General features: G+C 41.4%; 1 protein-coding gene across 5 annotated transcripts in view; it reads left to right on the top strand.

Moving 5' to 3' along the window:
* UBE3D (ubiquitin protein ligase E3D) overlaps window positions 1-13486 on the top strand; it is a 67343-nt gene that overhangs the window by 1149 nt on the left and 52708 nt on the right. The window contains exons 1-5 of one of the 5 annotated variants that reach the window (XM_061623227.1): window positions 49-438; window positions 3760-3956; window positions 5837-5927; window positions 8975-9209; window positions 12209-12278. In XM_061623227.1, the coding sequence (XP_061479211.1) occupies window positions 374-438; window positions 3760-3956; window positions 5837-5927; window positions 8975-9209; window positions 12209-12278 (658 nt within the window). In that variant the 5' untranslated portion in view covers window positions 49-373. Of the gene's footprint in view, window positions 1-48; window positions 439-3759; window positions 3957-5836; window positions 5928-8974; window positions 9210-12208; window positions 12279-13486 lie in introns of those variants that run through there. The other 4 variants (XM_061623225.1, XM_061623228.1, XM_061623226.1 and 1 more) reach the window with 4 other exon arrangements.

Here is a 13486-nt window from a genome sequence, read left to right as displayed (position 1 = left end):
GCTGGACCCGTTTAAATCGAAGCCGTAGAAAAAGTGAGATATTCTTTCTTCAGAGCAACCGGAGGATTCGCTACCGCAGCCACAGGTTTGCGCGTGGGAAGAAGAGAGGGCGGCTCTTCTCTTTCCGAACGGTAGAGGCGGAGCCACCTGAAACCGAGCCCTTGGCTGATTGGCGACGCAGAGGGCGCTGTGGCAGAGATCTGGGCTCTCTCTTGGCCGGCCGAGTCCGATGGTGTTTAAGCGCTTCCTGGGCTGAGCTTGGTCGTTCTCCTCCTCCCCACGTGGATCCGTTCCCTGGGCAGTTCTGAATCTCACCGCGGGTATTTCGATTCCTTTCCCTCGGCCTGGGATCTCTGGGGCGAACGCTGCCGTAATGGACGCTGCTGCATTGTATTTGGAGATTAGGCAGAGGACGCAGAGCGGGCTGCTGATCATCCGGTACTTATTTTAACTCTTTCTAACTGGCCCCTTCTCCGTTCCTGTTTTGGGAGAAGTATAATGAACATAAATCGTTTGTCACTTATAGCCCACTTTTCTATTATGGAAATTGAGGTGACTTCCTTAGGGTTCCCATACAATCTCTTCTCCAGGCAGTGGCTAAAGGTAAATTGGCTTCGGTTTGGGTTGCTACACGATCTCTCTACAGACGGTGTCCCATTTATCCGCTTCCGGACATCAGAATGAACAAGAGAACAAAAACAAAGGCTTTGGATTGGAGGATGTGTGTGTCCTGTAATAAAAAACAAGACACATGTGATACCCTTTGGAGAACATTGCCTTGCAACGCCTTTAAAATCCAAGAATAACTTTTTGGAGAACAGGAAAAGTTGCAGGGAAAGGAGCCTTTGTTTTCTGAAATCCTACCGATGAAATTCCACAAATGCATGGGTGCTTGTACATTCAGAGAAGGCAGAAAGCACGGTATCTTCGAACATTACAGCAAGTCATAGGACTGCTCTTGAGTTCTGCAAACTAACCCCTGTGAGCTCGGGCTAAACACAGGGCATGAAGGCTGCAGTCCTATTCACATTTACCCAGTAGCAAGTCGTATTGGTTTACTTCTGAGGAGGCATATGTAAAGCTTTTCCCCCTTCCATGATAAACCCAGAGAACCCTGCCATCTATGTAGGGGAAGGGAGGTTAAGACTTCAATCCTCAATAAACAGGGACGCATACTCAAACTCCTCACATTTCTTTATAAGTCTTTCCTTCCCACATAACGTTTCTTCCTGCTTTTATAATCCTGTATTCCCTCCTCCCTTTAAAGATGGCTGTGGAATTTTTTCTTAAATTGCTGGAAGGGTAGCTGTGTTCTGTTGTAGTAAATATAGCAAAAGGACTTGTGGAAAATACTTAAATCTATTATGGCATACATTTTCTTGTTTTATTTATGAAAAATATTTATATACTGCTATTCATAAAAAATCAAAGCGGTTTACAACCATCATATGCCTATATATGCACACACACAGTAAAACCATGTAAACATTAAAATCAGAAACCATTGACTAACTATTGCTAATTGGTCCCTATAACTATTTTGCTTTCAAGTAATCATTATTGTTCTTTTGCATTTTCCCTCTGAGCTCATCTCTATATCCCACCTCCACGTCCCATGTGTGTATATATATTTGCCGTCAGGATTGTAGTTCCTAAATATAGTGAAGTAGGCTCCAAACCATACAAGTATATGACACAATAGATGTGGTAGTTTTTCAGCTGTGAATTGTACTGCAAGATACTAACTTGGTTACACCAATTAGAATTTGTCATGTGGTTGTAGAAACTTACTTGCGATGGAATCCTAAATGGTCTTATGGTACTTCATATAAATGATTGTGACACTGGTGAATACCTTCTGGTAGTGTTCGACTGAGTTGATAGCGTTTATTGGGAATTAATACTTAATATGCACCAATGCTGCTGTTCTTATTTTGTGGCTTAAGAGGGAAAAGTGTGCAGGTACTAAATGCTAAAATAGTAGATTCTATAAATCAAGCAGTTGATTCACATTATTATTATTTTGTTAATGTCATAATAAAGTACAAATAAGAATAGCACAATACTGAAAATATGTTAATATCCAGCAAGCTGTATTTTTTTCTGATAAAAAAAATAGCACAGCAGCAGGAGCAAAGATAAAAGTCAGTCACCGTTTGCAGCAAATATATTTCACGTAGAAATATCTCTACCTTCCACTGAAGCCTTCCTTTAACAGTCGTAGGAGAGGCATTCAATAATGGTGGTGCCATAAATGAAAGGCCTCTGAAGGCTCCATATACTTAAAAACACGGAAATTTATTTATTTGTAATCCACTCTTAAACGTTCACACAATCTGAGAGAGAGCAACAACATTTAAACAATACAATAAAAAAATTCATTTCATTTAACTACAACTTAATGTAAAAGCAGACAATATACTAAGAAAATAACCTGCATAAGTAGGTGGGAGAACCTAGAGTAGGATTTCATTTTAGGTTCACTTGGCTCTTCAGAACATTCTTGGGTGTGGACTGCACTATAAATGTAAGCAGTTTAACTTCTGTAGTCCCTCCATCCTAACAAAATCAAAAGAGATTTACAGCTATGATATTACATAGAATTTTGGAAAATGCTGGAGTTCTTTGAAGGAAGCCACGATAGTTGAACTGGATTAAAACAAGTCTAGGTTTGTCTTGTACACATATCCCATGGTGATGTCGCATGCTAGGCTTATATGGAGCCGTGGTTTAGAAATTCTCCAAGCATATGGCAAAAATATCCCCATTCACACAGAGGTCCTGATCACATGGAGCACCTATGTATGTTTATCTGGAACAGAACTTTTAAAAAGTTTTATTTAAGCCTGATGTGTAACATCTCCTTGGAGCGTGGTTGACCTTGAGTAGCCACCTCTTTGTAGCGTCTGCTTTCAGCATGTAGATGGGAGGTAGGGGCAGCAGGATGTCTGGGGGCAGGATAAAGAAGTTTTCTCCCACTCTACACAGTAGCCCTGTTTGTGGAGAAAGTTTTATGAACAGGGCTTGTCTGCTTAAATTGATCTGCAACGCGATAATACTTAACATTGACCAGAATGTGTATTTAGTGGCTTTCTCCAACTCTTTGTCCACACATGCATAAATAGCAACTGAAAAACAGCAAGTGAAAAAGATTTTGAGATAAATATTGTCAGCATTGATGTGTCTCTTTGATGTGCAATCTGCAGTCAATATTTCTCATTAATACCTTGAGTTAAGACATTTTTATTCTCAGGCATTTTAATGGGAATGGCAGCATGTTGCATGTTAAACACTGGCAGTGGAGTTTTTTACTTTGCTGTTCCAGTTGATTGTTGTTTAATTGTGTGCATGTTGTTGATTTTCATTGTTTTGTTGATTTATTATAAATTGGGCAATTTTCAACAGTTATCTGTCAGCATGGCAGACATCATTTGTAGAACAGATCCCTCCCCCAACTGCTCTGGAAAGTTGGGGAATCCTCCAGAGATTTGGCAAGGGCATGGTGGGCTGGCGGGGAGGGGGGGAAGGAGAAGGAGGGAAAGGCCTGTCACACTTGGGGAAGCCTGTTCAGGTAATGTTGGATATTACCCATTGTTTTCCTGTTTTTAATTTGCATTGTAAATATTTATGAAGGGCAGTACATTAAAAACACCTTAAATAAATAAAAGTTGTTCTTTTCAGACTTGCCCAGTTCTGTCAATTTGTCATTGCAATGCTCTTTGGAATGGAACATAAATGGTCTGTCTTAAATATCTTTAGCAAATTAAAGCCAGAAAGCTGGCCAGTGGATATTACTGTGAGGCCATCATCCATAGAGCTAAAAAACGTTAAAGAATGCACAACAATCAACTTTCCACCAGAGGTCAGGATTGTTCCTTCTTCCTGTCGAGGACTGCAGTATGTGCTTGGGGATGGCTTACATATGAGACTGCTAGTTCAAGCAGGTTTGAATACAAGTAAGAATGACTTTATTATTATTATTACTAGCAATGTGGGGATGGTTTAACTTTTAGCTGTGAGAGTTGCCTGAATGGACTTCATAGTGTGCACAGCTTCCTTTTCTTTCTTTCATTAACCCCAGCTTGGATTTAATTAGATTTACTTCCTATGGTGTATCCTAAAGAAAAAAAAGTTAGTAACAAATCTCCCTTTACAAGCAGAATAAATGCATGACAAAGTAGTCTTGCAGCATTAAAATAAGAGCTTCATGTTAGCTTGCCTAAGAATTCTGGAGATAGCAGCCCCCATCCCTAGCATAATATTCTAAGATGGATAAAATTCTTTTATATTGCTCTTTGATTAGAGTTGTGCTTATTATATTTAAAGCTCCCTGGAATGGCAGATTATTTCTAATGATCTATCTTGTTAGTCAGTCGTATATTAATGGAACTTTTTAAAGATTACCTTTTAACAAGACCTGGGGGGGGGAACCTTTACAAAAAGTTTCAGTAGTAGAAAAATTATGTCTTCAGCAAAATCAGTGCTTACTTGAGGCATTGTTATGAAGAAAATCATGCATAATTGTCAAATATGACTTGAGACTATCCCATTTGTTGTCCATGTGAGAAGGGTAAGGGTAATAGCTAAATGACTGAATGACAAGCCACATCTCTGAACAGAAGAAGAGTCCTGTTGGATCAGCCAAACTATTCTAGCATCTTGTTCACACAGCAGCCAACCACATGCCTACAAGCAGAACCTCAGTGCAATATTGCTCTCCCCACTTGCAATTCCCAATAGCTGGAAAACCTTTCTTTGTCCACTTTCTCCACATCATGGCCACATTCACACCATGCATTTATTCCACAATTATTCTGTGTTAAGCAGTCATGGTTTCCCCTAAAGAATCCTGGGAAGCAGGGCTGTGGAGTTGGAACGTCAAACCTTCAACTCTGACTCCTCTATTTTTCTACTGTCCAACTCCGACTCTGACTCCTTCATAAATGGCAAATGTATATTAACTTATTAATATTAATAAATAAAAATATTATTTTATTTTGAAGTTGGAGTCGGTACATTTCTTCCGACTCCACCCAAAATTGCTTCCGACAGCACGACTCCGACTCCACAGCCCTGCTGGGAAGTGAAGTTTGTTAAGGATACTGAGAGTTATTAGGAGGCCCCTATTCCCTTTGCAGAACTACAGTTCCCAGAGTAATTGAACAATCAATCCCTCTTCCCAGGGAACTCTGAGAACCGTTGCTGTGTGATGGGATTAGGGATCTGCTAAAAACTCGTATTATCCTTAAACTACCAAACTTTCCATGATTCTTTGGGGAAAGCCATGATGGTTTAATGTGGGGGAAATAGTGGAATAAATGTATGGTATGAATGTGGCCCATATATAATTTTATCATGTCTCCTCTTACATGCCTTTTCTCTAAACTAAAAAGCCCCAGACATTGTAACAGCTGGTTTGTCTCTACTACGAACTTGATAAGTGGCCATTATTCTTGTTAGTTTCAAACCACTGTGTGTTGTACGACAATAATAATATGAGCTCACCATTCAGGCCCATTGTATCATAACTGAGCAATATGCATGGACTGCTTTGAACCTTAAAATAAATATCTTTTTTGTTTGCTGTTTATGTTTACTGTTGGTAGGTTGATTTTATTGTTATATTCTGTATTTTAATCTTTTGTACACTGCCCAGAGAGCCACTCGCTATGGGCGGTTTAAAAATGAAACAAATAAATAAATAAAATAAAATGTGTTGTATTTTTCTTGTGAATCCTGTGGGTCCTGAATGTCTTCTGGCGTGAATGTGAGGGTAATATTGCTTGCTTTGTAATGCTTAGGCTAATGTGGGTCATGTTCTTCAATATGTTTTCAGAACTAATACCAGCTGTGGGTGACGTCCTCAAACCCAAGAAGAGTTGTACCTTTTACTGCCAGTCATGTGGTGAGAGTGTACTAAAGGACCGGTAAGTGTGGTACTCCCATTAAAGCTTGCCCGTGGATAAATATTTTTGCATCATGCTGAAATTGAACATATGAAGCCTTCCTAGGGAAAGCTTGAACTCCAGGAAATGTAGTTTGTATTGACCAGGAGAGGAAGCAAAGTGTAAAGCTGTGGTGGTAAAAAAATAATAATAATTGGATAAGGAGTTATGCATCCCTCCAGGCCTCTCTGGCCCTTGGACCTCTCTCCCTAGGCCATACCCCTCACTGGCCTTGCGTTGTACCCAAAGTTCTTTTTCCTGGCTAGAATGTGTTTTTGAATAAGGTTGCTTGCTTGTCTGGATGGAGGATAGAGAAGGGTATGTGTAGAAACTAGTCTACTGTACCGGTAACATTTACATTCATGGCTCCAGCTTCTGACCCCACCCACCTCTGGCATGTGGCCCCTGGAAGATTGTCCAGAAAGGAATGCGGCCCTCAAGCTGAAAAAGTTTCCTCACTCTTAAGTTAGAATTCCCTTCAGAGAATTTGAGGTCTAACAACTTAACTACCTTTTGTTCTACTCATCTGCATCCATTGTGAATATTTTTCCCTTTCTGCCTTCTTCCTCACCTGCCACCACCTTTGTTTTCATTTAACACCATTTCTTTTTGTTTGCTACATTTTAAATTATCCTCTGCCTCTCTCAGAGCCTTCTGGCTGAAGGGCGGGATATTAATATTTCCAAATAAAAGAAAATCATCATCAAGCCTGAGGAATGGCTCTGTTTAGTTGGAAAGCTAGCTTACTGTTTTGTGATTTTTTTTTTAGTTGATCTTAATAAGGGAATTTTTATAATGATACTTTTCCTGGGTTGTTTTGCAGTGAGCACGCACAGTGACCGGCATTGTTTTGTTTGCTACCTGTGTGTGTGCGTTCCGTGGCTCTTTTGTTACCTTGGTCGTAAGCGAGATTTCTCCCTCCCTCCCTCGTATCTATCTTGGTGGGAGGCCATGAGTGATTTTTCCTAATCAGGTGCTGCAGAGGCTTCTTTGATACATGACAAATGGGGGGGGGGAGAGAACAGTGCTTTTCAGAGCTGCTCTTGGAGAAATGAGCAGAGTGGTATTTAAACTAATTTGCCTCCACTAACTTTTCTGACGTTGACCCTTCCCCATTAATTCCAAATATCACTGCACATTTGCAATACAGGTATGCTGAAAAATGAAATGCAGAAGGTGTCATCTGTTTAAGCTTCAGCTTATGTGTTGAGTATTAATTTCCTAGCATACATAGAAGGCTTGGGTTATTACGCTAGGAAAATATATTGCTCCTAGCACAGTCATGGGATTGAGCGTCTGCTGTATTTTCTTTCTTTCTTACAAAACTGGATTTGTATATTCCTTTTGCAAAAATAAAAATGACACAGGCTTATAGAACTAGATACAGAAGGGATTCAACAAAATACACTGAAATAAATATTTCGCAAATGTAGCTCTGTTTTTTAAAAAAAGGTATTTCTTGGTAGTCTCATAAGGTACTTTCCTAGGGCTGATATTGTCTGGTCTGACTTGTGTCATGGGCATCTTCCTACCTTTTTATGTGATTGTACATGGGACAGTGGACATCAAAAGGGGGAAATTTGCTCCAGACAATGTTATGTTGACTCTTTACTGAATATCCACCAAATAATTGCACTCTTGCCAGGCTCAGTCCATATAGCATGGAATCTGAGACCTTATCAAGCCATTCAGTGGCACATAACTCTAATCTGTGTTTTATTAAGCTATGCTTTACCAAATCATTGCTTAAGTGTTGGGTGCAAACCCTGCCCAGAAGCTTCCCTATGGATTGTTTACTGTTGTCAAACCACAAACCAAAGGCATGGTTCATTTGTTGGCATACAAACCTTGATTTGTTTTAACTATGATTTGGCATTACGTGGAAACCCAACATTTTACTTTAACCATAGTTAACCCAGGGGACTCTGGGAAATGTAGCTGTGTGAGGGGAATAGGAATCTCCTAATGACTCTCAGCACCCTTACCAAACTATAGTCCCCAGGATTCTTTAGGGGAAGTCACAACTGTTTAAAGTGGTGTACCACTGCTCTAAATATATGGTGCAGATAAGACCTCAGTATTTTTACTTTTAGGATGAGATGTAGTCACTTATATATGGGTACATAAATGTTTACAACTGATTTTTCATCCTACCTTAACTGCCCATTTGGTTAGTTTTTTAAATGTTCATATGTTTTCTTAGGCTGTTGGAAGGAAGGCAATTTTCTTCGTTTAACAGAAGATCAGGGTGATAGAGGTGATATGAGAGAGCTGCCATTGCTTGCAATGTTTACATTTCCCCCATTTTCCCCCCTTCCCCACAGTGGTTGCTGGACTAACTGGTTTTGTGTGTTTTTTTAAAAAAAATCAACACAAGCTCCTAATAGTGCAATAGATGCTGTGGGAATAAATATATGTAGTATTGCATGAGGTGTCTATTGGCTGTGACATTACTAGTGAAAATTAATATGCTTCTGTCTTCCACCCTCTCTCCCTCAGCTTCCTCAAACAGTTAAGTTTTTTGTTATTTAAGTTTTTGGTGCATACATATAAACTTGTCTGCATGAACATAGTGGGCAGCTCTTTCAAAGGAAAAGGATGGTGTAAGTCTCAGTTTCCCACAGCAGCACTTCAAGAATTTGCCATTAATTTCAAAAAACCATGGGGGTTTGGGCCCGTATGTTTCTCTGCCTGCCAAATTCAATACGGGCTGTTTTTCTCTTCTCCTATTCGCTTTCCCCTCTGGAGTGATGTGGATTCTCAACCAGAAGCTGCTTACTAGCCTGTCGAGTCACCCTCGACTTTCCTCTTAGCTGGGTTAGCCTAGGACAGGGTTTGGGAACCTGGTGCCCTCCAGATGTTGTTGGATTCCACCTCCCATCAATTCCAGCAGGATGGCCAATGGTCCAAGGAGAAGGGACCAGCAGGATCTGGTGGGCACCATATTGGCAACTCCTGCTCTCTGGAAATGGCTTGACTACACACTAAGTTGTCCCTGTCATAACAACAATCTCTTTCATCTTTCTTAGGACATTTCTCAGAGTTCTTTCTCTTCCCGGTGAGGACTGGAGTGATTTGGTGGAGGAATGGTGCTGTCACCCCAATCCCTTCAATGATAGCATGTTTCACCCACAAAATGGAGACTGTTTCCTTGGACACAACTACTTCCTGGTTAACTCAGGAAGTGAGTCACCTGGGCCAGAATCTAAAATTCCTCATTCAGAGTCCCAGGATGCTACTTCTAGAGGCAGTAGTTCTGTCACGGTGAGTACACTGGACATGGAATGATGAATAAGCCTACATTTTATATTTGTTTTTATTTTGCAGGATTGGTAAAGAGCATGTATAAGGACCCAGGTTTGTTTCTCCAGTAACTCCAGTTAAAACAGGAGCAGGCCAGCATTTTCTGTCAAGGGCTTGGTTCCCATAGGGGAGAGATGGGGAAGCTGCAGCCTTATACGTGTTGTTGAACTACAGCTCCAGTTGTGCCTAACCATTGGCCATGCTGGCTGGGGTGATGGGAGTTGAACAACATCCAGAGGGCCACAGGTTCCCCATCCTTGCCTTGGGGGTAATTTGTTGGGGGAGGGGGGCTGTATGGTGGCCGTTGTCTGGGCCGAAGCAAGCAATAGACAGGGTCATTTTCCCCAAGTGGGTGGAGCTACTTCCTTTTTTGTCCTTTGTTTTCTTCTTCTTTGCCCACTCTTGAAATGAAAGGATTGCAGGCCATGCATGAGTTAAAAGGATTGCTAGAGACTTTGGAGACCCAATAGCTGTCAGAGGAGATCATGCTGACCTAGAAGGACCAGTTGTCTGACTCTGTATAAGGCGGCCTCGTTTTGTTAATATAGATACGCTCATATGATTTCATATAACTGTCTTGCAGAATATACCATGCAGTTGCTTAAAGTGACTCCCAGTATCATGCTTTTCCTGCTGAGAGGTCCCTTTGAGCCAACCTGTGTATCTGTACCTTTTTTTGGGGGGGGGATCCTTTGCATATGGAGATAGGCATTGGAATTGGAGCACAGGCAAGGTGGAAGCAAACAAAAAGGAGCCTCTTGGGGGAGCTGAAATGACTTCTTTAAAAAACGTTTGTTTATAAAAACTTTTCAGCTCTAATACAGACCTTCCCTCCCCTCCCCACCCACACAAAAGCATCTCTCAAAAGAAGAATTTAAAATATAATGTTCATATAATAAGTGCCGTGTCTGAAAGTGCAAGAGGTTTCTTGCTCCACCCAGTCCCACACCTCTTCAATGATTTGCATTTCTTTGGAAATCTATTTCTCATAACTTTTAGGGAGGGCTGGTGCATTGTTTTCATCACTTGAGCCATGTTGAGATGTTCAGCTGAACACGTGAAGGGTTAAACTGGGGCTGGAGGCAGATGCACCCGTGCACATCCTGCCTCCAACATCCCCAGGTGCCCCAGCTGCTCTTTACATCTTTGTGAGATTAGCACCAGATTCTAAAAGTGGTGTTGTTTTTTTAAAGTGGGTTCGATGGAATGTGCTTAAAATGTTGCTATGGTTGGAAACCCTGAGTGAGCCAAGTTTTACGGGAAGATTTCTCAACACCAGATCTTTGTGCTAATCTTGCAAAGTTCTGAAGAGCAGCTTTCCTGCTTTAACCCTTCATGTGTCAGGCAAGTACTGCGTTAGTAATGGTAATGTCAAGCAGTAACTTGATGTGTGAAACAACCATAGTGCAGAGAGCTTGGCTTGATCTTCTAAATCTTTTGTAACAACCTGAAGCAGTACTTTCCAGTGGAGCAGTTTACGCATTCTGCAGAGACTCAACATGTGATATGCTCTTGATGAATGAGTTGTTGAGTTATGCACTTGAGTGCTTAAACAGCCCAAATAACAGCTGATAACGGCCTTATTTTCTTTCTTTCTTGACTCTTTCTGTCTAGCCTCAGCAAAGCAACTCTTCTGCACATCATCATTTAATACAAATTTTAACCACCCCACAGCATTCTAGCAATTATCTCTAGGGGGAAGTACTTTTGTTCTGTGTCAAGGACCTTTTGGAGTAGAAGCACAAAAAAAGATGTTAAGAGAGTAGAGATTTCCAGGAGCTGAAAGTTATCAACACAAGATACATTGATTTAATTTGTGTGGCAAAAAAGGTATTGCCACTTCTGTTCAAACCAGTGAAAACACTGAAGTCTCAGTCCGTTGCTCTTCTGCCACTATATATGGTTTGAAGTAGAAAGAAAACATACACTGGGTGGCTAGCGATTGGTCATGGGATCTTCTGCCTGCAAAGCATATCTTCCCCCACGGAACTACAGCCTCTTTCTTTTAAAGGTGCTGCAATATAAGAAAGTTGGAGAGCCAGTGTGGTATAGTGGTTAGAGTATCGGACTAAGATCTAGGAGATGAGGGTTCAAATCACATGAAACTCACTGGGGTCACCTTGAGCCAGTCACCATCTCTCAGCCTAGCCCACCTCCCAGGGTTGCTGCGAAGATAAAAGATGCGGAAAAGAACCCTATATGCAGCCTTCACTGGAGGAAAGGCAGCATATAAATAAAATATAGGTCAGCATTATTATTCCTGTCTTACAGAACTGCTGTGAAAGTTACTGAATTGTAGCATATTCTTAACCTTGTCTACTTAGAAATAAGTCTTATTGAATTCACTTGGGCTTACGCCCAGTTAAGTGGAGTTAGAATTGCAGCCTTAATGTATGTGAAGTGCTATGAATATTTAAGGAAGCACTATATAATTATTTACTATTCATCCTTTTCTCATATGTAAAGCTTCATATAAGTCCAATCATTTTACATTACAACAATCGGTATTTGTCCTACACAATCCATGCAGAAGTCTTCAGATGTACACAGCGAGAGATTATATCCCTATGCCCGCCATCTGATAAAGCGTTCCCTGCCAATTACATATTTTTATCATCCAGTGCTTCCAATGTATTTAACAGCTGATCACCACTGCTCTGTATTTTAGATGATCTTGACACAAATTGTAACGGCTGGGACCAGGTGCAATAATTTTTAAAAGGTTGACTAGAATGATGAGTCTTTCTGGAACGGTAATAATCTTCCTTAATGTGAAAATGATAAATGAGTTTGAAATAGAAATGAAGCCATTCGTTCTGGGATGCAAAGTAAAACCAAGAAGAATTTGAGTGAAATTGTTCCAACAGATTTAACTCTTTGTTTGGGTTGTGGCATATTTAACATGTTTTATATCCAGCTTTTTCTGAAAGTCTTTGAAATGTTACTACTTTACCCTACAGAATTCAACGGCAGACAGCAGAGTCCTTTGCAGGCGCTGCAAGGCATTGTTGGGAGAGGGTGTCCCCTCAGGTATGGAGTATGCAAACCAAACCTTCGTAGGCCACTCTAATCACTTGTGGGTTGGGGATTTTATTCATGACACCAGTTACAAAAACACTGACATCTAGCGATGTGTTCCCACTTGCACATTAACAGTCTACGTGCACAATGGCACCTTTAGTTTCTCTTCTCTTCCTTCTCTGTGCTCCCCAAAATCTTCTCTTGAGGCTCCCCCAACTCTCTGGAGCAGATTCCAGGGGCATGCAGAAAGTTTGGGGCGGGGGGGGATGACGCAAAGGAGACACCCAGCTGCATGAGCAGACTCCTGCTTGCGTTATATTAGACACCACTTACGGAGGCCTTTGATGTTCGCACACCATTCTTTTTCAATGGTACCAATCTGCTATTTGGAGTCCAGTAGACCTTTTTAATGTCCTTGCTAGTGATGAACTTAATGAGTTCAAAATGAACCCCAATTTCTATTCATTTCAGTAGGCTAAATTGGATCCTTTATAGCAGTGGTTCCCAACCTTTATGAGCACAGGACCCCCTTTATAAGCTGAAAAAAATTATGACCCCCTCCCCCCAGGGAGGCAGGCTGGCTGCCAGGAAGGAAGGGGGAAAGCAGCCTTTCTGTGCAGCCTTGCTTCTTTTTGCTTCACAAAAAGCCCTCTCCTCTCATTCTAAGTAAGGGTGCTGTCAGTAGCAGCAGTGCAAGGAGACGGGTATCAGTGATAGTAATCCCCTCTTCTTCCTGGTAGCTCCACCCTCAGCCTCCTTTGGCATCTGCCATGTATTTTATAGGCAGATGCCTGCCCGTAGTGCGCCTGAAAGACGCTCTGGTGCTTCAGCAAAAGGCCTCCCCTCTTGTTTGGAGCAAGGGGGAGGCGTCATCTGCAGCGGCAGTGGGAAGCATACAGTGTCGAGGGAGTGAAGACTTCTTTAAAAAATAATAAATAATTCATTTCTTTACTGTTCACGGCCCCCTCTGGATTACTTCGCGGCCCCCCTGGGGGGCCCGGCCCCCAGGTTGGGAACCACTGCTTTATAGCATAGTAGGTTAAACATATTTGATAGCTAGATAGATTGAAAAGTGAGCAATGGTGAGACACCACAGGTCGACAGATCCTGCAATTGTTGAGAAGCATATGGAGTATGAAGTGGTTCGGCTCTACTTAAAAACAAATTTACAACATTTCAAATGGCTGCTGACATCCACAACGGCCCCATTGGCTTAG

The sequence above is a fragment of the Rhineura floridana genome, chromosome 4 (assembly GCF_030035675.1).
Source record: "Rhineura floridana isolate rRhiFlo1 chromosome 4, rRhiFlo1.hap2, whole genome shotgun sequence".
In the NCBI taxonomy this organism is placed as follows: domain Eukaryota; kingdom Metazoa; phylum Chordata; class Lepidosauria; order Squamata; family Rhineuridae; genus Rhineura; species Rhineura floridana.
The sequence above is the reverse complement of the archived record's forward strand: the minus strand, read 5'-3'. Positions and strand labels throughout refer to the sequence as shown.